This window comes from Mus pahari, chromosome 12 (assembly GCF_900095145.1).
Source record: "Mus pahari chromosome 12, PAHARI_EIJ_v1.1, whole genome shotgun sequence".
Taxonomy (NCBI): domain Eukaryota; kingdom Metazoa; phylum Chordata; class Mammalia; order Rodentia; family Muridae; genus Mus; species Mus pahari.
The window spans coordinates 28,195,104-28,220,366 of NC_034601.1; the positions used below are offsets into that span (position 1 = coordinate 28,195,104).

The 25,263-nt window shown below is 46.2% G+C and overlaps 1 protein-coding gene across 1 annotated transcript in view; it reads left to right on the plus strand.

The window, feature by feature from the left end:
- Positions 1 to 21,731: 21,731 nt before the first annotated feature.
- Positions 21,732 to 25,263, plus strand: part of Osbpl11 (oxysterol binding protein like 11) — a 55,872-nt gene continuing 52,340 nt past the window's right edge. Inside the window, exon 1 of the mRNA XM_021209564.1 lies at positions 21,732 to 22,661. Coding sequence (XP_021065223.1) covers positions 22,465 to 22,661 — 197 coding nt within the window. The 5' untranslated portion in view covers positions 21,732 to 22,464. The remainder of the gene's footprint in view (positions 22,662 to 25,263) is intronic.

The following is a 25,263-nucleotide window of genomic DNA, read 5'->3' on the forward strand; positions in this document are numbered from 1 at the left end:
CCTGCCTCTGCCTCCCAAGTGCTGGGATTAAAGGCGTGCGCCACCACGCCGGGCGAGAGTTCTACTTCTTTATCGGAAGGCTGCTAGCGGAAGACTGACTTCCAGGAGTTAGGATGAAGTTCTTAAAGCCCAAGTCCACCGAGACACACCTATTCCAACAAGGCCACACCTCCAAATAGGGCCACTTCTTGGGCCAAGCATATTCAAACCACAACAACAGGTCCCACATCCATACAGAACCATGATATTTTCTCTACATGAAACCACATGAGTCTTGTTGGTAAAAAGGGGACAGCATGTCAGGATAGGGAGTTAGGATCTGTGAGGGACATGCTTTGTGAATCAGGAGTGGGTAACTAATGAGGCCCATCTAAAGGGGTCGGTCTGATGGAACTGACTGGATAACACAGGAGGTCAGTTAAGGAGACTTCTCTGGGAGAGAAGTCTTGGTATTTGGTTTACCTTGGAGAAGAGAAGAAGCTCACACAGACTCACTCGGAGGACGGGCTAGAGCGTGGGTAGTTTGGGGAGGATTGAGACAGACAGCGGAAGCTGGAAAGTGCTTGAGACCCAGGAGTTAACGTTTGCTGCTCCATAATCTTACCATAGTCCATGGGCCTCAGAGCAACCACACACAAATCCACACAAATCCCTGTTCCTCGGCTGCTACTCTAGGCAGAGCTAGGTGGCCCAGGAGCTCCTCCGAGGAAGATGCCTCTCGCCTGCGGTAACAGGTCCTCTTCTCTCCCCAGAGGAGCTCTCCTTTTCAACTGTCATTTAAAAACAACTACATTAGAACCCCATTCACACTGGTGATTCTTGTTCAAAGAGAGGAAGGCGATCTTAGAAACTCATGACCCCCAAGGACCTCCACTCGGCCTCCTCTCCACACCTCTACTGGGAGCGCCAGTGTTGGGATTTGTACCCACAATGCTGTTCTTTTCTCCAAGCTCTGTCTGATGCTGGTTTCCCACTGTCTTCCATGTGAATAGCCCTCTTCCGGCTACCTCATAGCCAAAGCCTTAGTTATCACCTGAGATGTGTTTACTCAAGGCTCCTCTCCTCCAGGCACCGCCTCACTGCCACACTGGTGAGTGACCTGTGCTATCTCATGCTGCCTTCACTCACAGGGAGCACCTGAACTGCAGTTGCCATGCTGGATTATGGAACCTGTGGAGGGATCCACCATTTGCTGCTGTGCTATGGTGTTGGGGATTAAACCCAAGGCCTTCAGCATCCAGGCAAGTGCTTTCCAGCTGAGCCACACACCCAGCGCTGGCATCCTTCTTAGTCTTTACTATGGGTACAAGTGATTTCTGCCGCTGTGTTTTATTTATTTAATTTGGGGACGGGGTCTTACTATGTAACTGTAGCTAGCGTGGAACTTGTTATGTAGACAGACCAGGCTGGCCTTGAACTCACAGAAATTCACATGCCTTTTCTTGTGTGTGCCGCCCAATAGGCATGCAACCAATAGTTATTTTCAAGATTTATTTTATTTTTAATTATATTTGTGGGGGGTGCCTCTGGATGCCAGAATTGATGGATCCATCTCTCTGGAGCTAGCATTTACAGATGGTTTTGAGCCACATGATGTGGGCGTTGAGAACTGAACTCGGGTCTTGTGGAAATGCAACATGCATTCTTAGCCTGAGCTATCTCTCCAGACCCCACTGAACTGAAAAGGGGATAGGGCATGGTAGCACACACCTTTCTTTAATCTCAGCGCTAGGGAGACAGAGGCAAGTGGATCTCTATGTGTTCAAGGCTAGCCTGGTCTACAAAAAGAGTCCAGGGTGGCCTGGGCTACACAGAGAATCCCTGTCTCATAGAACAAAACAAAGCAAGCAAGCAAGCAAAAAAAAAAAAAAAGAACTGAAAAGGATTCAAGAGAGTGTCTGTCCAGCTGTCTTCTTTTTTCACTGACAGAAAGCACCGAGCTCCCCCTCCAGGTCTAACCTCAACCACACTTTCCCACACACAGCTATCACACAAATACATAAATAAAATTTTATTTTTTGAAGAGTTTAAAAGTAATATATACACAGATTGTCTTAGTTAGGGTTCCATTGCTGTGTAGAGACACCATGACCAAAGCAACTCCTATAAAAGAAAACTGGGGCTGGTTTACAGGTTCAGAGGTTCAGTCCACTATCATCACAGTGGGAAGCATGGCAGCATCCAAGAAGACATGGTGCTGAAGGAGCTGAGAGTTCTATATCTCCATCTAGAAGGAGCCAGTCTGACTTCTGCACTGGGAGGAGCTTGAGCATAGGACCTCAAAGCCCACACTCACAGTAATGAACTCACGGTGATGCTACTTCCTATGGGCCAAGCATATTCAAATCACCGCACAGATTTGCAAAGACAAAGGATGATGTCACATTTAAACTACTGGGCAACAACTTCAGGTGTGGGAACAAAGGTATCCCTGAGTGAATGAAGCCAAGTGGATGTGTACAGCTTGAGATGAGTACAGTCGTGTCAAGGACCCTAGCTTCAGACCCACGTACCTGGGTGAGAGGCTCAGAGGGCAGTGGCAAAGCCTTCCTTTGGCCCGAGTGTGAATGTTGATAGTGTGCAGGAATGCCTATTATACATTTATAACCAGCAGAGTGCTCTCTGGCTCCCACGGCTGTTAGTTAAGTCAGCCTGCTTGTATATAACCCTGTCACCTGTTCAGATGTGCAGATGTATGTAACAGCCCTTCCTCCTGTTCATCTGTATATAACCCTGTCACCTGTTCAGATGTGCAGATGTATGTAACAGCCCTTCCTCCTGTTCATCTGTATATAACCCTGTCACCTGTTCAGATGTATGTAATAACCCTTCCTCCTGTTCATCTGTATACAGTGACCCTGCTTTTTTGTTCTGATGTGTAGTGAACTCTAAGCTACCAGGGTGCTATGGTTTCTCTATCAGGAGGTCCGTTGGACCCTGTCCCAGCATTTTTGTCTGTGTGTCTTTGTCATACCCTTGTTGCTCCAAGTCAAGTCAGTCCCTAGAACTGAATGAAGACATGGCACTCACTATTAGCATTGATTCATCTACACCAGGAAACAAGATTGAGTGAGAGACCCTTTGACTAAGCAGCCCAGGCTTGTCTGGCTGAATGGTAGTCTGTGACAAGTATTAATGTCACCATCCACACCAGGCACAGGGGCACACACCTGTAATCCAGTACTCGGGAGGCTGAGGCAGGAGGATAGGCACAAATTCAAAGCTGATCAGGGCTACATAGTGAGAAGAAAAAGATAAAGGAAAGAAAAAGAAAAAGAAAAGGGGGGGGAGAAAAAAGAAAGAAAGAAAAGGGGGGGCTGCAGAGATGGCTCAGCGGTTAAGAGCACTGACTACGCTTCCAGAGGTCCTGAGTTCAATTCCCAGCAACGACCTGATGGCTCACAACCATCTGTAATGGGATCTGATGCCTTCTTCTGGTGTGTCTGAAGACAGCTACAGTGTACTCATATAAATGAAATAAATAAGTCTTTGAAAAGAAGAAAAGATAAGAAAAGAAGAGAAGAGAAAAGAAAAAGAAAAAAGAAAAAAAAGCCTGGTGGATAGTGTTTGACTAACAAACACCAAGCCCTGGCTTGTGCTGGTTGATCTCAGTGCCTGATAAAACCAAGAATGGTGGTGAAGACCTGTGACACAGCAGTTGGGAGGTAGAGGCAAGAGGGTCAAGAAGGTCAAGGTTATCCCCTGTGATATAACAAATACATTGATCAAGGCTGTCCCCTGTGATATAACAAATATATTGAGATCAGCTGGGGATACCAGAGGCTCTGTCTATAAACAAACAAACAAACAAACGAATGAATAAGTAAATAAAAATTTAGAGACAGCTCAGGGGCTGGAGAGATGGCCCAGTGGTTAGGAGCACTGGCTGCTCCTTCAGAGGATTTGGGTTTGAGTCCCAGCACCTACATGGCAGCTCACGACTGTCTGTAACTCCAGTTCCAGGGGGTCGGACACCCTCTTCTGACTTCCTCAGGCGCCAGGCACACACACGACACACAGACACACGTGTATCAAAACACCCATATGCAATAAGTAACCAATAAATAAACAAGACAACTCTCTTTTTTTTTTTTTTTGGTTGGTTGGCTTTGTATACAGATGACCAGGAGGCAGGGTTATTTTATACAGACGAACAGGAGAAGCCAAGACACGTTAGACCAGTTCTCTAATAGGGAGCTGCAAACACAAGCCAGGAAAAAAAAAAAAAGTCATTCATTTCTGAACTTTTTCTTATCTGTTAAAACGAGAATCCTAAGAACAAGTGGAGAGAGTTGTTGTAAGTGTGCATAAGACAGTGGGCTCTTGGGGGTAAGAACATGTCATTTGTAAACTACAAACCATCGTGCAAACGTATTTACTGTGACTTTAATTCCTTACTGGAAATCAGAGGTCGGGGGAGCCGGGAGTAGTAGGTCCTGAGGTGCAGAATCAGATGTCTCCTCCCAGGATCATCTGCCTTGCTCCCAACCCCTCCCTCTCCTGGCACAGCCTCAAACCCTGGCTGTCGGCCCAGGCAAGGAGAGTAGTGAGAGCTGCGTCCTTGATTGCTGAAGTTGCAACACAGTACCCTGAAACGAGGCCATGCAGTTGTCAGGAGCAACTAATCGATGCCCCGGAATACCAGATTGACAACATTCCGGCCTGGATAGCCCACCCCGAGAACCTGTGGCTGTGGGAAGTGGCACTGTAACCTGATGACCTTGAAGGTACTTTAGAATGCATCGGCTATTCCCAAGAAGGGGCGGCTTGTACAAAGTTAGACAGAACTGCAGGAAGCGTGCGCGGAAGGCACTCCAGAGAGAATTCAGAGCCAGAGCACAGCTCACTGAGAGATCTCCACAGAGGCTCTTCTCCATCTTCCTGAGAGAGTCACGGTGCATATTGATCGTCTCTAGGATTAAACCAAGGAGAAATTAAGAGCGTGACTCACCAAGAATATGGAGAAGTCTGGGTGTGGTAATGCAAGCCCATTTTCCCACTATTCAGGAAGCCAAGGATGGAGCTTGGAAACTCCAAGGCCAGCCTGTGCTGTGCTGCGAGTCCCTGGCTGTCCTGGTTAGTTCTATGTCACCTTGACACGGGCTAGAATTATCTGGGAAGAGGAAACCCATTTGAGAAAACGCCTTCATCAGGTTGCCTGGAGACAAATCTGTGAGGCATTTTCTTGATTAAGGATTGATGTGAAGGGCCCAGCCCACTGAAGACAGCACTACCTCTGGGCAGGTGGTCATGGACAGTTAAAAAAACAAGCAAACAAACAAACAAAAATCCAACAGCCAGCCTAAGGGTTGGAGAGATGGTCCAGTGATTAAGAACACTTGTTACTTTTTTTTTTTTTTTTTGGTTTTTCGAGACAGGGTTTCTCTGTATAGCCCTGGGTGTCCTGGAACTCACTCTGTAGACCAGGCTGGCCTCAAACTCAGAAATCCGCCTGTCTCTGCCTCCCGAGTGCTGGGATTAAAGGCGTGCCCACCACTGCCCGGCCACTTATTACTCTTGCATGCAACCTTTGCTCAGTTCCCAGCATTCACATGGTAGCTTACAGCCAGACAGTCATAACTCCAGTCCCTATAGAACTGACATCTATAGGTACCAGGCGAGTGCATGGCACATGTACATGAAGGCAAAACACTCATAAACACATATTCAAAAAGAAAAAAAAATCAATTAAAGAAAACAGGCTGAGCAAGCCATAGGAGAAAACCACTCAGAAGCACCCCTCCATGGTCTCTTCTTCAGTTCCTGCCTTGAGTTATTGCCTTGGCAACCGTGAAGATGGGCTGTGACCTGTAAGGTGAAGAAACCCAAAGTTGCCTTCGGTCATGGCTTTTATCATGGCAGTGGGAGTCTATCTAGGGCACTGTCTCAGAGCCCTTCATTTCCTACAAGAACAAGTGACAGATGCGGTTAAGAAGCGATATGAAGCTACAAGGGAAGGTGCTCATGGGAAGTTTCCGTGTGGAGTATGACGTCAAGAGGAATGGAGAGCCCTGCAAACAGATGGGAACTCTTCATCAGCACGGCTCATAACCAACTTCCAATATCCTCTCAATAATGAGTCAGACGAATTCCATCTCCAAGTACTTAGAGCTGATTTTGTTAGCCGAGGTGGTGTGGCGAGGTATTATGAAGTATAATGTGATATAAAGTGGCGGCAGGAGTGAGGGCGTACCTGCCGGGCCCCTGCCAAGGTGTCCCCCTGAGAAAACATGACAGACTTGATTTAAGGGAAGTTTATTGTAGGGGAGGGGAAGGGAACTGGCTCCAGGAAAAGAAGCAGAGGCAGAGAGAGAGAGAGAGAGAGAGAGAGAGAGAGAGAGAGAGAGAGAGAGAGAGAGAGAGAGATATCGGCTGAGAACACATGAGAACGGAGAGAGTGGAAGAAGGGGGTGCTGAGTAGCTAGCAGTCCTCTGGCAGGCAGCAGGTGGTGGTGAAAGCCGAGGTCCCTGGGAGGAGCCTAGCCAAATCGGCTGCCAACCAACATAAGGTAACAACATAGGCTGGTTCTCTTTCCCTCCTGTGGTAGCTAGCTGTAACTCTCAAGTTGACACACCCTAGATCACTCGGGAAGAGGCCCCAGAGACTATTTATATTGGGTTACCCTATGGGCAGGTCTGTGGTGAAGGTCTTAACTGGTGGGGAGGACTCAGCCCACTGTGGGCGGCACCATTTCCTAGGCAGTGGTGGGGTATCCTGAAAGGTGTAAGAGTGGAGAAACCAAGCAGAGAACAAGCAAGCAGCATGGGCGCCTTTGGTTTTTATGGGTTTTCTCTAGAGTCTAGACTGAAGATGTCACGTGACCAGCCTTATGTTGAACTGCAACCTTGAATTATGAGATAAAGTTGTTTTGTGTCTGGGTATTTTATCATAGTGACGGAAACAAAACCAGGATAACAACAGTCGGAAGTATTATTATTCCCTCACCCTTTTTGTATGTTAGCAGTATATTTTATTACTATATTCTGATTTTGTTTTTACAGGGCTAAAGATCAAAGACTTGAGTCATTGTACATACTAGAGCTCTAGCTCCTGGCCCTTTCTATTAGTTTTTAGTTGTTATACAAAAGTCATACATAAGGGAACAGAGAAATGGCTCAGCTCAGCAGATAAGAGCCCTTGTTGCTCACGCAGAAGACTCAGACTGATTTAATAGCACCCACTCAGCGGCTAACGGCGATCTGTAACTGCAGTTCCAGTATATCTGATGCCCTCCTGTGGCCTCTAAGGGTACTGCATGCATGCAGTGCACAGACATACATACAGGCAAAAATATATACATAAAAATAAACAGCTCAATTTTTACAAATCACACGTGTTTGAGAGGGAACTCGCTGTGTATCCCAGGGTAGCTTCAAACTCCTCCCTCTACTTTCTAAGTGCTGCAATTACAAGCATATGATGGCATATATATATATATATGTGTGTGTGTGTGTGTGTGTGTGTATACATATATATACATTATATTATGAGGTACCATGTGACAGTTCAACAAACAGGATGTAGAATGATCAGATACTTATTTCTATACTCTGTATGGTAAGTAAGCCTTCAGGATGCTATAGTTTGACCAAGGCCATGCAATTATAAACAGGTGAAGTCAGGATTCACTTCGAGGGCTGCTGAGACGGCTCAGTGGGCAGAGCACTAACCGCTCATCGGAACACCTGACTTCCAGGCCTGAAACCCACAGAAAGGTGGAAGGGAAGCCAAGTCCATAAGGTTGTCCTCTGACCTTCACATGTGTGCTGGGGTATGTGTGCACCCATATACGTCATAAACATACACGCACACACACCAATGGTAAATATTGCTAAATTGAAAGATAAGGGGATTCAGTGAAGGTCTTTCAGCCAGAACATAACACCTCTACTATAGAGACTGACGAAGGCCACACTACTGACTATCAGCTTCCAAATAGGGTGGAAAGAATTACTCTGGAAATGATTCTTCTCATTCAATTTGTTCTCATACACTCGATCAGGAATTTACGTTCATTTGAACTACAGACGGATATTTGATTGGGGAGGTTTGTCTTTCTGTTGTACATACTCATAGAAGAATCATTCATTCATTCATTCTGTTTGTCTTGTTTTAGAGACTTTGTCTTACTACAAAGCCCTGGCTGTCCCAAACTTGATCAAGGATGGCCTTGAACTCAAAACGTTCTGCCTGACTTTACCTCCTTAATGCTGGGATTGAAGGCATGTGCTACCACACCCAGCAGTGTTTATGGTAGCATTTGTCTAAGTCCTAGGGATAAAAAGACATGAGGGAGAGAAGGCTTAGTGGTTAAGAGCACTGATTGCTCTTCCAAAAATCCTGAGTTCAATTCCCAGCAACCACATGGTGGCTCACAACCATCTGTAATGGGATCTGATGCCCTCTTCTGGTGCGTCTGAAGACAGCTACAGTGTACTCAAATAAAATAAATCTTTTTTAAAAAAAAGAGGTGAAATAGTGCCATTCTACAACTTACACACATGTTATAGTGTGTGTGTGTGTGTGTGTGTGTGTGTGTGTGTGTGTGTGTAGAGAGAGAGAGGGGGGGTTGTGTGTATTAAGGATTGGACCCCAAGCTGTGGCTTTGCTAGAGCACTTTAATGCTGATCTACATTCTAATTTCTTCTCTCCTATGAATCATATCTTATATCTTATAAAGATTATAATTTATAGATTATAAAGAGGAGTCTGTGCTATGGGCTTACTTTGCAGTGGGGTTGTGAAGGGCTCCCTCTGGATGTCCCTCAGTTAGGGACCAGAAGGACCAGTGACACAGTGCTGAGTGCCTTGCTTCCCTTCAGCAGTGAATTCTGACAAGTTCATGTGTGTGTGCAGACTGAGCATCCTATAGGATTTAATTTTCATAATGCTTGGAATAGTTTCATACTTCAACATGGGCAAAAAGATGTATGCAATAAAGACCCCAAGCTTGCAACAACCTGGAACAAATCCAAAGGAGAAGACAAAGTTAGACCAAGTGTGCTGTCAAATCCTGTGATTGGCTTGAACTATGAAGTGTCTAAGGGCAGAGGACCTCCCAGGAGATGGAGACCAGGGGGGCTCTGGTACTCTGACCTGGCCCAGGCCATCCTCATGACAGTTTGAAGCTACGACTTTGTGAGCATCACGCGTGGGCTCTCCCTTCCCCCAGCCAAACATTTCCAAACGTGCTTTACTTGATTGAAGCTTAGAACATGTGTGAGACAAGTCAGGCATGTATTCATTCATTCATTCATTCATTCATTCATCCACCCATTCATTTTTTTTTTTAACCACTTGGAAATGCCTGTGCCCCAGAGTGGAGTGCTAAGGTGAACACAGCTCTCTATTGTATTCTAGTGGGGACCACAAGGCGAAACTACGGCTTGAAGTGGAAACTTCTGGTTTCTTTGGAAAGTCAGTTATGTCAAACGAAGTTCTGCTGGGACACACGAGTGAAAGGATAATTTGCTGAAGCAGACATATGAAGTAAGGTTTCGCTGAAGCAGACCCAGGTGTTTAGCTAAGGCAGACACATGAAAGGACGCATGACGTTAAGACGGAATATAAATATAACACAGAGACGGTGGGTGTCCCTTGCCATTGGTATTGGTGTCCCTTGCCATTCCTTATTGCTTGTTGTTTGTCATGACTTCATAGACAGAAATGCACCAAAAACTATTTGGTGGTGTTCTTGCAGCTTCTTGTTGCTTCCATAGACTCGGGCTGATTGACAGAGTGAAGTGGAAGTTTCTGGATGTGTCAGCATCCAGAGGGAGCTCTTCATGTGGAAGATTCACAAGGTGCCTGGCTGAGGCAAGGCCTGTGGGAGGACACTTGATGTTTGGAGAGAGTATAAATAGGACTCAATGGACAGCGACGGGGGCGGGGTGGGGCGGGGCTGACATTGCTAGCTTTGCAACACTTTGTTGGCCTCTGTCTTCATCTTTGCTTATCTTCACTTTGTTGAGAGAGGCACAGCAGAGAACTTGTGGTGTCCTTGCTGGTCCTGGTCACTCCTGTTGACTCCTGCCAAGTCAGCTGAGGCCTGGTTATTTCTGCTGGGCTGTGCCACCTCTGTGATTCGTGTTTGCTATCCTGACACTCCTGAACTGGACGGCTGCTGCCTGCGAGTGGATGGAGCTGCCCTGCTGAACTGAACCCCTGATATCCTGACAATGCAGATTGGATTCTAAACAGGTCCCCGTCCCCGTATCCTAACAACCTTTCTTTTTCATGACCTCTGGTGGGTGGTGGGCTAGAAGGGAGGATAAAGCCTTTAAGAACCTTCACCAAAAGTAGGTTTTGAAAAAAGAAGCCTACAATGGCTTGTACCTCAAAGTAGCAGTTTGGCACCACGTGGGGGAGGGGTGAAGGGGCCTGCTGGGGGAGGGGTGAAGGGGCCTGCTGGAAAGGACTAGAGGGCCCCGGAGGCAGAGAGCCAGAGGGCTGTGCAAGTCAAAACCGCCTGTACGTGGAGACCAGGAAGGCCCCGAGGACCACACAGTAAGTGGCTGGAAAGCAGAGTGTGGGCCTGGGGAACAGAGCAGCAGACCCGAGCAAGGACAAGCTGTGAAGGGACCGTCCCTCCTGGGAGCTTGGGATGTGACAGAGACGCTTAGGCTGCCACCATTAAATGTGGTCATTATAGTTAAATATTTGGAGGGTGGTGACTGGCCAATGAGATGGCCAGTGTAAAAATTCCTGCTACTAGGCCCGACAATGGGAGTCTACCCTCCCAGACACACACAGTGAAAGAAAAGAATGGACTTTCAAACATTGTCCTCTGACCTCCACACACACCCACCCGAGACCACGTGTAGCAATCCTCCCGTCTCAACCTCCCAGGCTAAGAGGTGTGTACCATACCAGGTTTAGGAAAATAGATGTTACGCCAGTCATGGTGGCGCATGCCTTTAATCCCAGCACTTGGGAGGCAGAGGCAGGCTAATTTCTGAGTTCGAGGCCAGCCTGGTCTACAGAGTGAGTTCCAGGACAGCTAGAGCTATACAGAGAAACCCTGTCTCCAAAAACAAACAAACAAACAAAAAAGGAAAATAGATGTTAATTCACCTATATCTCTGTACTTTGGCTTAGGTAACAGACAAGTGACTGTAAAACCCAGTCCTCTGGTGTCCCACATATGATTAGCTGTTACAGTGTTGAGGTGTTTCTCACATCTCCAAAAAGGCCGGAGGTATTGGACAGCACACACCAGAGTGACTCAGGTCAGCCACCAACTGTCACAGGACAGAGAAAGTAGAGGTAGGACCTCTGCCAACTTGCTTCATGGCAACTGTTTGGAGAAAGATAATCTGGTAAGAACAGTGACAATCCACCCTGGTGTGTCAGCTGACTCCGCCCCCACAAATCCGGAAGGCTCTGTCCTAGTTAAAAATTTGCCTATCTCTTGCCTGAATACTAATGAGAGTCGTTAGCTGGAGTGAAGGCAAGAGAGACACTGGCCGGAGGAAATACTATAATAAGAATCCAAAGTTCAACAGACTGGGGTCATAAGAAAGTCTTGCAAGGGTAAAGGTTAGTGGGGAAGTGGTGGCAGCTGCAGGCAGATCTCTGCAGCAATACCTGCAGGTGGCTCTCTGCAGCAATACCTGCAGTGGATTACAGACCTGGTGAGCATTGGAGCACGGAGAGATGGACTGTGATGGTTATAAACTGTGTTGACAAGTGCTTGGTGTTAGCAGTCGGGGATCTATTCCACACTCTGTCCACGTCTGTAAGTCTTAACCTCTGTTCAAGACACAGTAAGATAGCAAGTATAAAGGTGGTACAGTGAAAGAACTTGAAATCACGGGCTTGTTTTTCCTGATTTTTTTTTTTTTTTTGAGACAAAATAATGCTTGCTTGAAGTCACATTTTTAAAGGAATAGCCACCTGGATGTAGTGACAAGTGCCTGTAGTCTTGGCAGTTAAGAGGAAGAAACAGCAAGGGAGTGAAGGGCAACCTCTGCTACACAGTGGTTTCAAGGCTAGCCAAGGCTACATGCGACCTTGGGTCAAAGAATATGTATCCCACCTCCAAATATAAAGAGAGGGGTTAAGCCGGGCCTGGTGGCGCAGGCCTTTAATCCCAGCACTCGGGAGGCAGAGGCAGGCAGATTTCTGAGTTCGAGGCCAGCCTGGTCTACAGAGTGAGTTCCAGGACAGCCAGGGCTACACAGAGAAACCCTGTCTCGAAAAACCAAAATAAATAAATAAATAAATAAATAAAGAGAGGGGTTGAGGGAAGTGAAGGCCTTGGCGACTAGAATTTCTTGGAACAGCTTTCTAGGGATTGAGCTCAGGGCCTTGTGCCTGCTACACCCATGCTGGACCACTGAGTCACAACTCCAACCCTAAAATTGAGGATTTTTATATAGAATAATGAGGCATGACAATGCACGGTACCTGAAAACTAGGAACCAAAGGGAATTCTTCCTTAAGTTGCTTTGTTGGGTATTCTTTTCATCACAACACCGAGACCGGTAACTAATACAAAGAGAGTCCTTCAAAGAAACCAGCCCCCTACCATCTTCGACTCAGGCTGATGGGAAAGCAACCGGTTGCTATGGAAACCACCCAGTCTCTAGCACTTTGTTATAATAACCATGGCAAATATGCTACATTTTCACTGTCCTTTGTCCCCACATATGGATGGTAAAATAGCAATGAAAATGTTGCATTTATACAACCCTTTTCCAGAACTAGGGCTGTAGCTAAGGGTCGAGTGCTTGCCAAGCATGTGCAAGGCCTAACACTAGAAAGAAGATTCTCAAAATGCCCAAATAAAAAGACACTACTCAGATATGTACTCATCAAAAATCAAAATATGGCCTTTTATCTCTAACTGCAGATTAACTATAAGAACTGAGTATGATAAAGTGGATATGATGTTGCATGCCTGTAGGACCCCCGAGTGAGGGAACTCCCTCGGGTCCGCAGGTCNCAGGAATGAGGAAGAGTCCCTCAGAAACAGAGAAGCCGACTTGTAGTAACACACGAGGTACTTTAATGTCAGAGTACTCTGGGTGGACTCATATCCCGNGCAGGAGACAGAGGAGTCGACCCAGTCTCTCAGAAGTAAGGGGTTCTTATAGGGTTAGAGCTGGGGGGAAAACGGGGAAAGTGAGGGTTGGCACGACTACAAACAAGTTCATACAGATACAAACAGAGCCCCAGTATGAACCACAGCCTTTAAGCGCAGAACCCATAGGAGGTCTTTTAGCATCCCAAGGAGAAGGAAGGTCAAAAGATGGCCCAGGGCAGGTTTTGGAATCCCGGAGGACAGCAGCACCTTGTCATGGCTGGGGGCCTCGGCTGCCACTCATTCCCATTTGTTTGTTTTGATGCAAGATTTTGCTTTGTAGCTCAGGCTGGCCTCAAACTAACGTGTGCTGGGATCACAGGCTTTAACCTGGTGTACTGGCTGCTTCTGTGTGTCAACTTAACACAGTAGAATCATCAGAGAGGAAGAAGCCATAGTTAAGAAACTGCCTCCATGAGGTTCAGCTGTAGGGCATTTTCTTAACTGCCCATTGTGCGTGGTGACATCCCTGAGCCAGTGGTCCTGGGTTCCATAAGAAAGCACGCTGAGCAAGCCATGGGGAGCAGCCCAGTGAGTGAGGCCTTCCACGGCCTCTGCATCAGCTCCTGCCTCCAGGTTCCTGCCCTTCTCGAGTTTCTGTCTTGACTTCCTCAATGATCTGGAAGTGTAAGCCAAATAAACCCTTTCTTCTCCAACTTGCTTTTTGGTTATGGCGTTTTTGTCACAGCAATAAAACGCTGATTAGGACACCTGGCCTCCAGGGACTTTATAGACTTAGTTTTCTATCTCTTTTGTGAAGTCTTGCCTATTAAATTCTCTAAGCATTACACAATAATAAAACCACTTTCACTTTGATTTTTATTAAAGACATGTAAATAAAAATATATTTATTAAAATATTTTAAATAAAAACGTTTAACATATTTTTAATAAAATGATTATTAAAATATTTAATAAAATATTTTTAAAAATAAAATGTTTCAAATATATCTAATCACTGCAAGAAAGTTTTAAAATCAGTAGCCACCGATTATCCTGTAGAGAACAAATGAAAAGGCTTGCCCTATTTGTTATCTGTAGGCCGGTGAGCTCTCCTCACAAGATCTGGGCACACATCTTCCTAAGTAAACCAGCCCTCTCCCGCCATCTGACTCACTTCACGGGAACAACTTCGAATGCGGTGTTAGAGGCTGAGCCACAAGTGTGCCCAGAGTTCCACCCTGCCCCACCCTGAACTTCACACTAATGAGCTGTCCCTGTCTCTGCTTTCCCAAGGTAACCCCTGGCATTTGACACTTACCCATAGAAGTCATATGACTTCAGGCTTGGTCGTTTGTGTGGGCTTCTGGGAGCAAATACTATCTGTACCACGAGCCAAGAGAGTCTAAAAATAGACCTGAGACCGGTCTCTCATACAGCTTTGTTCCCCTTTTCTAATACAGCTTTAAAAAGCTAATGTTGCTGACTACTGGGTGTGCAGGGCTGTATTTTTAGGTTGACCGGCATCCAGCACTAAGGCGTTGGGACAGGGAGGAGGAAGACATTGCAAGAGAACATCTCATTTTACCCAGATGGGAGCACGGCGGCGGCTCCTCTTCAATCCCTCTCCTTCCTTTCTCCTCCCAAACCCCAGCACCAGCCGCCTCCGTTTCTTTAACTCCCACGAGGACGACAAGCTCTGAGCTTGGCAGAGGTCCTTTCAGGGCAAAGCTGTTCTCTTGGAGCCCAGCAGCAGAATCTTCCTTTCCGGGCTGGGAAATTGCTAAGGAGTTTCTGCCCACGTGGAGAGGGAGGGGTAGAACATGGGCTCCGAATGAATCGCAGTTGTTTTACTAAGGGAGTATACATTGTTGTAAATGTGAACGTGATGTTCCCTCCCTCTATCCTTTTTCAGATTACTGCCCCGCTCCCCACTCCACGATACCGCCTTGCGTTTATGAGCTCCGTATTGCTTCTCAAAACCTCTGCGTCTGCCTTTCTGCCAGTTTCTCCGTAGCTTTTCTTCATCTTCACCCCAGGTTTCATGCTATCATAGTTTAAAGCTCAGCGAGAAAGCAGGTGTTCTTATGCTTCAAGGAAACAAGCCACCCTTCCATCCCTGCTCCGAGCATCTCAGCTGGAAGAAAAGGTAGACGCAACATACTACATACTTTGTTTTAAGAATGATTTTATTTTTATGTATGTGTGTCTATGCTGGTCAGATTTGTGTGTGGGTGTCAACTTGACACAAACTAGAATCTCATAGGAGGAGGGCGCCTCAAATGAGTAAATGCCTCTCTCAACGTTGCCTATAGGTAAGTCTTTGAAGGCATTTTCTTAATTAGTGATTCCTGCGGGGGAAGGCCCACTGTGGGTGGTGTCATCCCCTGGGCAGGTGATCCTGGGGTATATTAGCAAGCTATGAGGAGCCAGCTATGAGGAGCCAGCCAGTAAGAAGCATTCCTCCGGTGGCGCACGCCTTTAATCCCAGCACTCGGGAGGCAGAGGCAGAGGCAGGCAGATTTCTGAGTTCGAGGCCAGCCTGGTCTACAAAGTGAGTTCCAGGACAGCCAGGGCTACACAGAGAAACCCTGTCTCAAAAAAAAAAAAAAACAAAAAAAAACCCACAAAAAACAAACAAAAAAAGTAACCCTTTCCTCCCCGGGCTGCTTTTGATCATGACTTATCACAGCAGTAGGGAGCAAAGTAACGTACTGTCTGTGTAAATGCATGCCAGGGTGCCCCAAGAAATGGGTGTTGGTCCCCCTGAAGCTGGAGTTTCAGGCAGTTGTGGGCATCTGATCTTGTGTGCCAGGAAAGGAACTCTGCTATTCAGCCCTCTTTCCCATGGAAACATCTTCCCTAAGCCCTGTACTAAGCACTTTGTACAAGTCTTCCTATTCTCAGAAGAGGAAATGGAGAAACTTGCCAAAATGGTTTGCTCAGATCACACACAGTGAGGGGCAGTGCCACGGAGTTTGCAGCCTGAGGCCAAAGTGCATAGTGTGCATGTTTGTTTGTTTGTTTTTTCCCTTTTGGTGTTGAGATTGAATTTAAGGTTTCACATAGGCTAGGCAAGCACATAATATAAGATGCCATGAAGAAAATGAAAATGTTGGTGGCGTAGCTCAGTGGTACAGCACTTGACTTGCATGCACAGGCTCTAGGCTCAGTCTCCAGTCCTATAAACATACACATGCTATAAACACACACACACACACCATTGGAGAAAAAAATCCTAAACAAATCAAGGCAATAGATAGAACATATTAAGAATGGGTGCTTTATGAAGAATGGCAAGGGAAGGGGCCAGAGGGATGCTCTGTGGGTAAAGGCTCTTTCAGTAGGTCTGAGGACCTGAACTCCATTCCCAGAATGGTGGCAGAAAAAATGACTCCTGGGAATTGTCTCTCTTTTCTCTCTCTCTCTCTCTCTCTCTCTCTCTCTCTCTCTCTCTCTCTCTCACAGACACACAAAACACACACACAAACTGGATGAATAAATATTTTATAATAATAATAATAATAATAAAGAGTGGCTGGGGAAGCCTGTAAGGAGAGAATGGTGACCTAGGAGCTGAGGTGACCGTGTCCCTGCACACTCACTAACTGCACATGCTGGTGACTCCAGGTAATGTTATTAGGATCCTGCACTTACAGAGACATACAGACGGGTCTAGTTGTAAAGTCAGAATGTGGCTAGAAGAGAAAACTACATTTCATTTGGGGAACAAAAGTGGCCTTCTTAAAAAAATAAAAATAAAAAAAATAAAAAACGGTTTTGGTGTGTTTGCAGAGCTGACCTGCAGAGATGCAGGACATGGCTGAATGGTTCAAACAGCAGGAACGGCTTTTCTCACAGCTTGGGAGGGTGGAAGTCCAGGCTGAAGGCGCAGTGTGCGTGCTTTCTGGAGTGGGCCCTTGCTAGCATCCAAAGGCGCAGTGTGCGCGCTTTCTGGCGTGGGCCCTTGCCAGCATCCATAACTGTTTTCTTCCTGCACCCTCAGATGGGAGGAGAGCTAGCTTTCTCAGTCTCTTCCTACACAGTAACTTCTAGAACAAGGACAACTGTCTACACTAATCCACACCACCTGATTTAACTGTAATCATCTTTTGGAGGTCCCGCCTCCAAACACCATCTCACGGAAGGGAGAATTAGGGCTTCAGCATTCTGTGGGAATGAAGACACAATTCGGTCCTTCACAGGGATGTTACTACTTGACAGGTGAGGGAAAACAGATCCAGAGAGGTTTATTGGGTCCCTTGCCTAAAGTCACATGGGCAGGGCTCATGTCAGTTTTGCTTCTTGAAGCCACTCTGAAGCTTCTCCCACAGAAGAGGAGACAGGACCTACTGGCCAGCAGGATTGCTACAGAAGGCGCCCTAACCTCCCAACACCCGGCGTCCCTCTGAAGGCTTTGGAAAAGTGCATTCATCTTCCTTATTCAAATCATGGTTTCCCCTCTCCTTGAACACTGAGTGAAGGTCAGATTTAGACCCTGATACACAATAACAAACAAAACAAATATCTAGCTGGGCCTGGTGGTGCAGGCTTCTAATCCCAGCTATGGGGGATGCCAAGATCAGAAATCACAAGTTCAAGGTTAGCTTTGGCAACTTAAGACCCCCGAGGTAAAATTAAAAAGAAAAACAGGGCTGAGGGTATGGCCCAGTGGTATAGCACTTGCTTAGCATGTCTGAGGTCCTGGGTTCGAGCCCTAGCATCACAGCAGAACAACAACAACAAAAGCCCAAATCCATGCAGTTTTTCTGGTTCTGACTCCACAAGGGTTTCTCATCATAACTTATCCTTGTGAGCTTCTTACACAAAACAACATAGTGACATCTGAATTGTATTCTCCTAGCCTGGCACTGGTTTTCCCAGTAACTGCATTCCATGGTGGGTCTTGCTACCTGGGGCCATTCCCTGACTCTAGCCACAGCAGTTCATGTTATCCCTCAATCCTGGGTTGACATATTCCTCATCATACCTGCTATGACTCCACTATCATTTATGACCTACTTTTGTATAATTATCTGCTATTAATAACCAGTCTCCCTTTCTCTTTCATTAAAATCAACTCTCTATACATACTTGAGTTTATTTTTCTAACAAACAAGGTCTCATGTATCCTGATCTAGCTGCAGACTCATTATGTGACTGAGGATAACCTTGAACTTACGGTTCTCTTGTCTCCACCTCCCAAGTGCTGGCTTTACAGGGGTGCCACTATGCCTTGTTTATGTGGCTCTAAGGGTAGATACACTGTAGCTGTCATTAGACACACCAGAACAGGGCATCAGATCTTATTACAGATGGTTGTGAGCCAGCATGTGGTTGCTGGGATTTGAACTCAGAACCTTTGGAAGAGCAGTCAGTGCTCTTACCTGCTGGGCCATCTCTCTAGCCCACTTAAAAACTCTTAATCAGGTCACAGGCCCCTCCCAGTTAAAAATCTTCCATGACATTCTACTGGTTAGACCTGCTGCTTGAAGATCTGTTTAGTCTAAGAGGCCAGATATGGCAGCCTTGGGAAAATCAGACCACGCTCTCCTAAAGTCTGTCCTTGAGACAAAAAATTGACAGGCTCCAGCTATGGCTGGAAAACAAATCCAGTTTTTCTCCCCTGGAAACTGAGAAAAAAAAGTTTATGGTTCTACCTGGTGCCTGCCTCTGTGCCAGGAGTCAAGTAGCCTAAGGCCAGCCATCACATGGTGTGGAAAACCCTGCCACCTGCTTAGAGAAGCCGGAAACCTCCTTGGTTCTGGGATTTGCAGGTTTTCCTTCAGGACTCCATCATGTGGGAGCTCTCTCTCCTAACACAGTTCTTCCCTTAGCATCCTTGTCTCTCATCCTCTCATTTTCAATGTTACCTTGTGAGACATCTCTCTCTTTCTCTTTTTTTGTTTTTTTAAATTTTTTGGTTTTTTCGAGACAGGGTTTCTCTGTGTAGCCCTGGCTGTCCTGGAACTCACTCTGTAGACCAGGGTGGCCTCGAACTCAGAAATCCGCCTGTCTCTGCCTCCCAAGTGCTGGGATTAAAGGCGTGCGCCACCACGCCGGGAAACATCTCTTTATACACGTTTTCCTTCTTTGAGTCATGTTCTCCACCGAATCTCACTGATTATCTGTTTCATTCCCCAAATCCATTTATTTATTTATTTATTCATTTATTTATATTTTCAGTTGTGGGTGTTACTTCCATGTTGTCCAGTGTGATGAACATAGTAAAATGCCTTTTAAACAAGAACCCCCCTACATCCAAGGCTGCATCTGATAACCAGAACCCAGTGACATCACTCACTCACAATAACCATCAGACGCAGAACTAGGTAGACAGAGAACTCCGTGCAGTTCACGTGACACTATATGAGACCCAGAGCAATCTTCTTTAATAATAATCCAACTCTGCCTCCTGCTGAAGAGGAGACAGTCTTGAACAGAAGGACTCTTCTGCTAACTGATATATATCATTCCACATAGGCCAGAGTCCTTAAATGCTTTTCAGATTACACTCTGAAAAATTTAAGAGGAAATAGGAGGGGGCTGGTGAGATGGCTCAGTGGGTAAGAGCACTGACTGCTCTTCTGAAGGTCCTGAGTTCAAATCCCAGCAACCACAGGGTGGCTCACAACCACCTGTAATGAGATCAGCATGCCCTCTTCTGGTGTGTCTGAAGTCAGCTATGGTGTACTTACATATAATAATAAATAAATCTTTGGGCCGGAGCGAGCAGGGACTGAGCGAGCAGGGCCAAACAGAATGAGCAGGGTTGAATGGAGTGAGCAGAGGTCCTAAATTCAATTCCCAACAATCAGGTGAAGGCTCACAACCATCTGTACAGCTACAGTGTGTACTCATATACATAAAGCAAATTAAAAAAAAAAAAGAGGAAATAGGAGATTGCAACTCTGGGCAAATGTTACAGTTACACAGAAAAGTTATCATCAGGATTGTCATGGCTACTCCTGGTTGTCAACTTGACTACATCTGGAATGAACTACAATCCAGAAATGGAGGGCACACCTGTGATCCAGATCTTGAGGCTGGAAGACAGATTTCTGACCTGGATCTTGACATGGAGATCTTGAGCCATAGTGGCCATGAAAATCTTAGGCCCAGGAAAGGTACACACCTTTAGTTCTAGGAGACTGAGGCAAGCAGATCTGAGTTCAAAGTCAGCCTGGGACAAAGCAAGTTTTAGGTTCAGGCATGGTGGCACACACCTTTAATCTAAGCCACACCTTCTGCTGGAGGCCTTCATAAGGACCTTGAAGAAGGGAATATTCATTCTTCTTCAACTGATTGTACTTACTTGCTAGCAGATCTGTTGGAATCTATTTCCACAGAAGAGAAGCTTACAGTAGCCTCACAGGCCTGAGCAACTACTAGATCCTTGGACTTCCCACTCACAGCTGCCCATTAGGTGGACTACAGACTGTAAGTCATTACAATAAATTCCTTTAATATATAGGCATTCCATATGTTCTGTGACTCTAGAGAACCCTAAGACGAGGATTACTTCTTAAGTACACCAGTGTGGTTCTTTCAAGTAGTTGTTACCAGGGTCATCTTGCCCACCTGGCAGAGGTGAACTTTCCCTGTGCCTAAACAAAGAGTTAATGGCAGGCCAGGCCTTGCAGATGGTTGTGGTCCTGCATTGCCCCTGTGTTGTGTCTTAGGAATGCTCTTTGATGGGCATAATGGCAGGTTGTAAGTCAAGGTTGTCTCCTTTTGTTGTGGGAGTGGAGCCTAACTGGAGGTCAAGCTCAGGGGATAAACAATAAGAGAAACTTCTTCAGAGACCCCAAACTTCCATTATGTGCTTTTTTTTTTTTTTTTTTTTTTGGTTTTTCGAGACAGGGTTTCTCTGTATAGAACTGGCTGTCATGGAACTCACTCTGTAGACCAGGCTGGCCTTGAACTCAGAAATCTGCCTGTCTCTGCCTCCGAGTCAAACTTCCATTATGGTAAAAGTTTTCTTCCTTACAGTTTGTAGCAAACCTGGTAATAAACTACTTTTCTTCTGGTCCTATTGGCAGAATTTGTCTTCTTTTAGCTAAATTCTACTTTGTGCAATTAATATTTCTTAAGTTAGTTTATTAGTACACCCTTTTTATATCAATCTACTTCAAGTTTCTCCAGCATCACCAAGAGCTCTAATTTCCAAGACAATTTCCTTTTTTGGTTTTCTGAGACAGGGTTTCTCTGTGTAGTCCTGGCTGTCCTGGAACTCACTCTGTAGACCAGGCTGGCCTCGGACTCAGAAATCCACCTGCCTCTGCCTCCCGAGTGCTGGGATTAAAGGCGTGCGCCACCATGCCAGGCTCAATTTCCTTTTCTTTAAGAAGACTCACCTTAGCCAGTAACATGTTGGGTTTTTTGTTGTTCCAAAATGACTGACGGATCAGGTGTTTTTTTTTCCCCCTTTGTTCTCTAAATTTTTTTTTTAGGTTCCCTTAAAAGGCAAGGAATGGGGCTCCCCAAGAGAGTATAGGACCTGTTTAGCAAGGCTGTTCCATTCCCTTCGTTTCTCCCTCCTTCCCGGTGGCTCTTTCCCCACTGCTTGGTCTTTCAGCTCCTTCTGTCCCCTGAGGCTCCGGTCACCGCCTCCTTTCGGGCTCGACTGCCCCAATCAAAGATGGCGCCGGCGCTTCAATGCTAGCGGAAATGAGCTCACACGACACCGGAAAGGAAGGCGGAGAGAGCTAGCAGGCGGGTGGGTGACCGGCTGTGGGTGGGGCGGCGGCCGGGGCCCTGGCTTAGGTTTAGGTCTGAGGAAGCTCCGGGGAGCGGTCGGCTCCGGCGAACTCCGAGGGGGCTCCAGGGCTAGCGCTCTCGGAGGAGGCCACGGTGAACCCCTCGCCTCCGGCCCAAGCTCAGCGGCCTCGGAGCCCGCGTCCTGTCCGGCGGCGTCTGCCCGACCCTCCGCGGGCTGCGCGCGACCGCTCCGGCTCCGTTCGGGGCTGCGGCGGGAACCGCCGAGCTGACTGGACCAGGGCCCTTTCTCCCGAGGACCCGGCTGAGGAGAAGAGGCGGCGCGGCGGGCGCGACCCCGAGTCCTGAGGTCAGGCCGTGGGCTCCGGGGCTCCCGGGCCGTGGTCCCCCGTCTTTGCCCCGCGTTCCCAGGCGGAGGATCCGCGACCTCGCCCGCGCCGCCCGGCTGCTCCTCGGCGTGTGGCACCGAGCCCTCTGGCGGGGTGATTTGTCCTCCTTGTTCTTGCTCGGGAGAGGCATCTGTCTGAAGGGTCCCCGTGCTCTTTAAAACTTTTAACCAAAGTGGAAATGCGTGTCCTCTTTTTCCGGTCCACCGTCGGTTTCCACTCTAGCGGAGATCTGAGATCCCATTGAGAGTAAAAAACGAGAGAGAGAGAGAGAGGAAGGGGAAAAGTACCTACAAAATAACTCTGCACTTGGTGTCTCCCGCCCGAGAAGGGCAGATGAACTTTGGAGTTAAGATGCAGGGAGGTGAGCCGGCATCAGTGATGAAAGTCTCGGAGAGTGAAGGGAAGCTGGAGGGCTTGGCCACAGCTGTGACCCCGAACAAGAACAGCGGCAACAGCAGCTGTGGGGGTGCCATCAGCAGTAGCAGCAGCAACAGCAGCCGCGGTGGCAGTACGAAAGGCTGGCAGTACAGGTATGGCCCTCCGAAGTGAGGTTCTGGGGTGGCTCGGAGTGTGATGGGGTCTGCATATCCCGGTTGGAAGGCCAATTCCAAAGCGGCGGATAATCCGACTTGGAGGCACCCCGCTTTCGTGAACAGGATTGACTTTCTTCAGAAATTCATTCAACAGGTATTTGTTAAGGCCCTTTGAGGAATTCAGAACTGCACCCCAGAGTCTTCGCGGTTGTCCAAGGGTTTTATGTTTCCTCTGATTTATTTCTACACTCACTTCTGGTTTTTGCCTCTGTTGTAATCTGTTTTTCAAGCAAGCCCGAACGGCTGTCAGAGCAGAAACTGTGGAACTCAGCGATTTTAGAAGCAAATGCAGGTCTTGAAAACTTGTGGAAAGATTGGAGTGACAAGAGTCAGAGAAGACCTTCTCACCCTTTGGGTGCTGTGACTTAGAGAAGGGGAGGGGCTTAAATACAGAGGCCGACAAGCAGTAGAATCTGGTCAGGCTACTTGAAAACTCTTGAAATTCTACGTTTGTTAGTTTTTATTAATATAAATGAAACACTTGGAGAAATATCAAAAGCTTCTTATTGTTGCACACACACACACATATATATATATATATATATATATATATATATATATGAAGTATAGGGAGAGATTACTACCCATAATTCTAATAATGAATGGAATTAGGCCATCCTATAATGTTGGCTCTACACTGATGAATACTGAAATTTTGAGTAACTGCTTGTGTGTTTAATTCTAGTTGGTTTTGTTTGGTTGGTTTGGTTTTTGATTGTGTTAAACTCTTTGCATTTGTGAAACTTGGAAGGGGTAGGAACCAAGATTTGGTGAAAGATACATATTTATCATGAGTACTATTCATACATATGAAGTGTGCATGTATTACAATATGCAAATATGGTCTAGGTGTGGTGGTACTCTTAATTCTGGCAAACGGGAGACAGGCAGGAGAATCTCTGTTGAGTTTGAGGCCAGCCTCATATCTGCATAGTGAATTCCAGCACTCCCCCCTCCCCAATATGCAAATATATGTCTATGTGAAATATGCAGGCATGGACCTACAGAAATGCAGAAATGAGAAGAGTAGCTAACTTCGTAATTGGCAAGTGGGGATTGAAGTAAAGTCAGTGTCATCTCTCCCCTTTGGGATTTTTTTCATTTTATGTTTTTTATGTGTGTGAATGTTTGCATGTATGTATATATGTTTGCACATGTGTGCATTGGCTATTGAATCTAGAAGAAGGCACCAGATCCTCTGGACCTGGATTCATGGACCTGGACTCATTGAGCTGCCATGTGGGTTCTGGGAACCAAACCCAGGTCCTCTGGAAGAGCGGCTAGTGTTCTTAACTACTAAGCCATCTCCCCAGCCCCTCTCAATTTATGTGTTAAGATGAACCAATAGAAAATTATTTTTTTGTGGGGATATTTTGATATCATTCAAGGAAGTAAGGAAAAGTTCAAGATAACCAGAGGTCAGTCTTCTTATAGTAGCAATCCTGAAAAACACTCTGAACTAAAGTGAAAAATTAGGTAGAATTAGAGCAAATACTAGGTGCTCAAAACTCGTGGTCTTCTCCCCCAGGTTTAGAGTCTAAGATGTTTAAAACAAAATAATAACAATTACAAAAAGTGACCTAATCCTTTGCTTTGGAAACTAATTTACGCTTACTGCTTCTCAAACAACTCAGGCCATTTGCTCTGTCCCTACTAAGGAACAATGAGTACTTTGACATCTTTCTTCCACCTGAGTTCCCTGTAAGTACACATGCTATTCTTTCTTGAGTTCTCTGAGAAAGCCAGCCCTTTCCTCCCTGAGCCGCAGCTGCACTGGCACCCCACTTTCTTGACTTGCTGACAGAACTTTCTCTCTGTCCTCAGTGTCCTGTTCTGCCTCTTTGGTGGCCTGCTTTTCTCCTTCAGTTGCCTAGGTTGGCTTTTCCCCTTTTCAAGGCTGACTTACTTGTGTTGTGGGCTCTTTATCTCCTTCTCCTTTCTGACCTCAGCTAATGGAATCTGAGTGAGGAAATCTTTCAGAGCCAGGTCTTTAACTGCCTATCTGAACATTGCAAATCTCACCTGGAGCTTTAATCTCTTCTGTAATTTGATACTATCTCAGTTATCTCAGTTTTGAAAATGTACATTGTTGGATACATTCTGTGTGTGTGTGTGTGTGTGTGTGTGTGTGTGTGTGTGTGTGTGTGTGTATGAGAGAGAGAGAGAGAGAGAGAGAGAGAGAGAATTGATTGATTTGAGAATGACTGAGGATGACATTGAACTCCTGATCCTCCTAATCCTAATATTAATATCATATTTAAAACATTTTGTTAATTTATTTTTTTAAAATATAGATAGGATTGCATATGTGATATATTTGCCTTAAATGCTGGTCCCAGCCACTTGTAGTTTCCCTCCTCGGAGAAAGTATTTTTACTGATTTCTCTTTTTGTTTTGTTTTCTTTGAGACAGAGTTTCTTTGTGTACCCCTAGAACTCACCCTGTAGACCAGGCTGTCCTCAAATGCCCAGCAGTCTACCTGTCTGTTTCCCAAGTTTTGTTTTTGTTTTTTTTGTTTTTTCTTTTTTTGTTTTTTTTT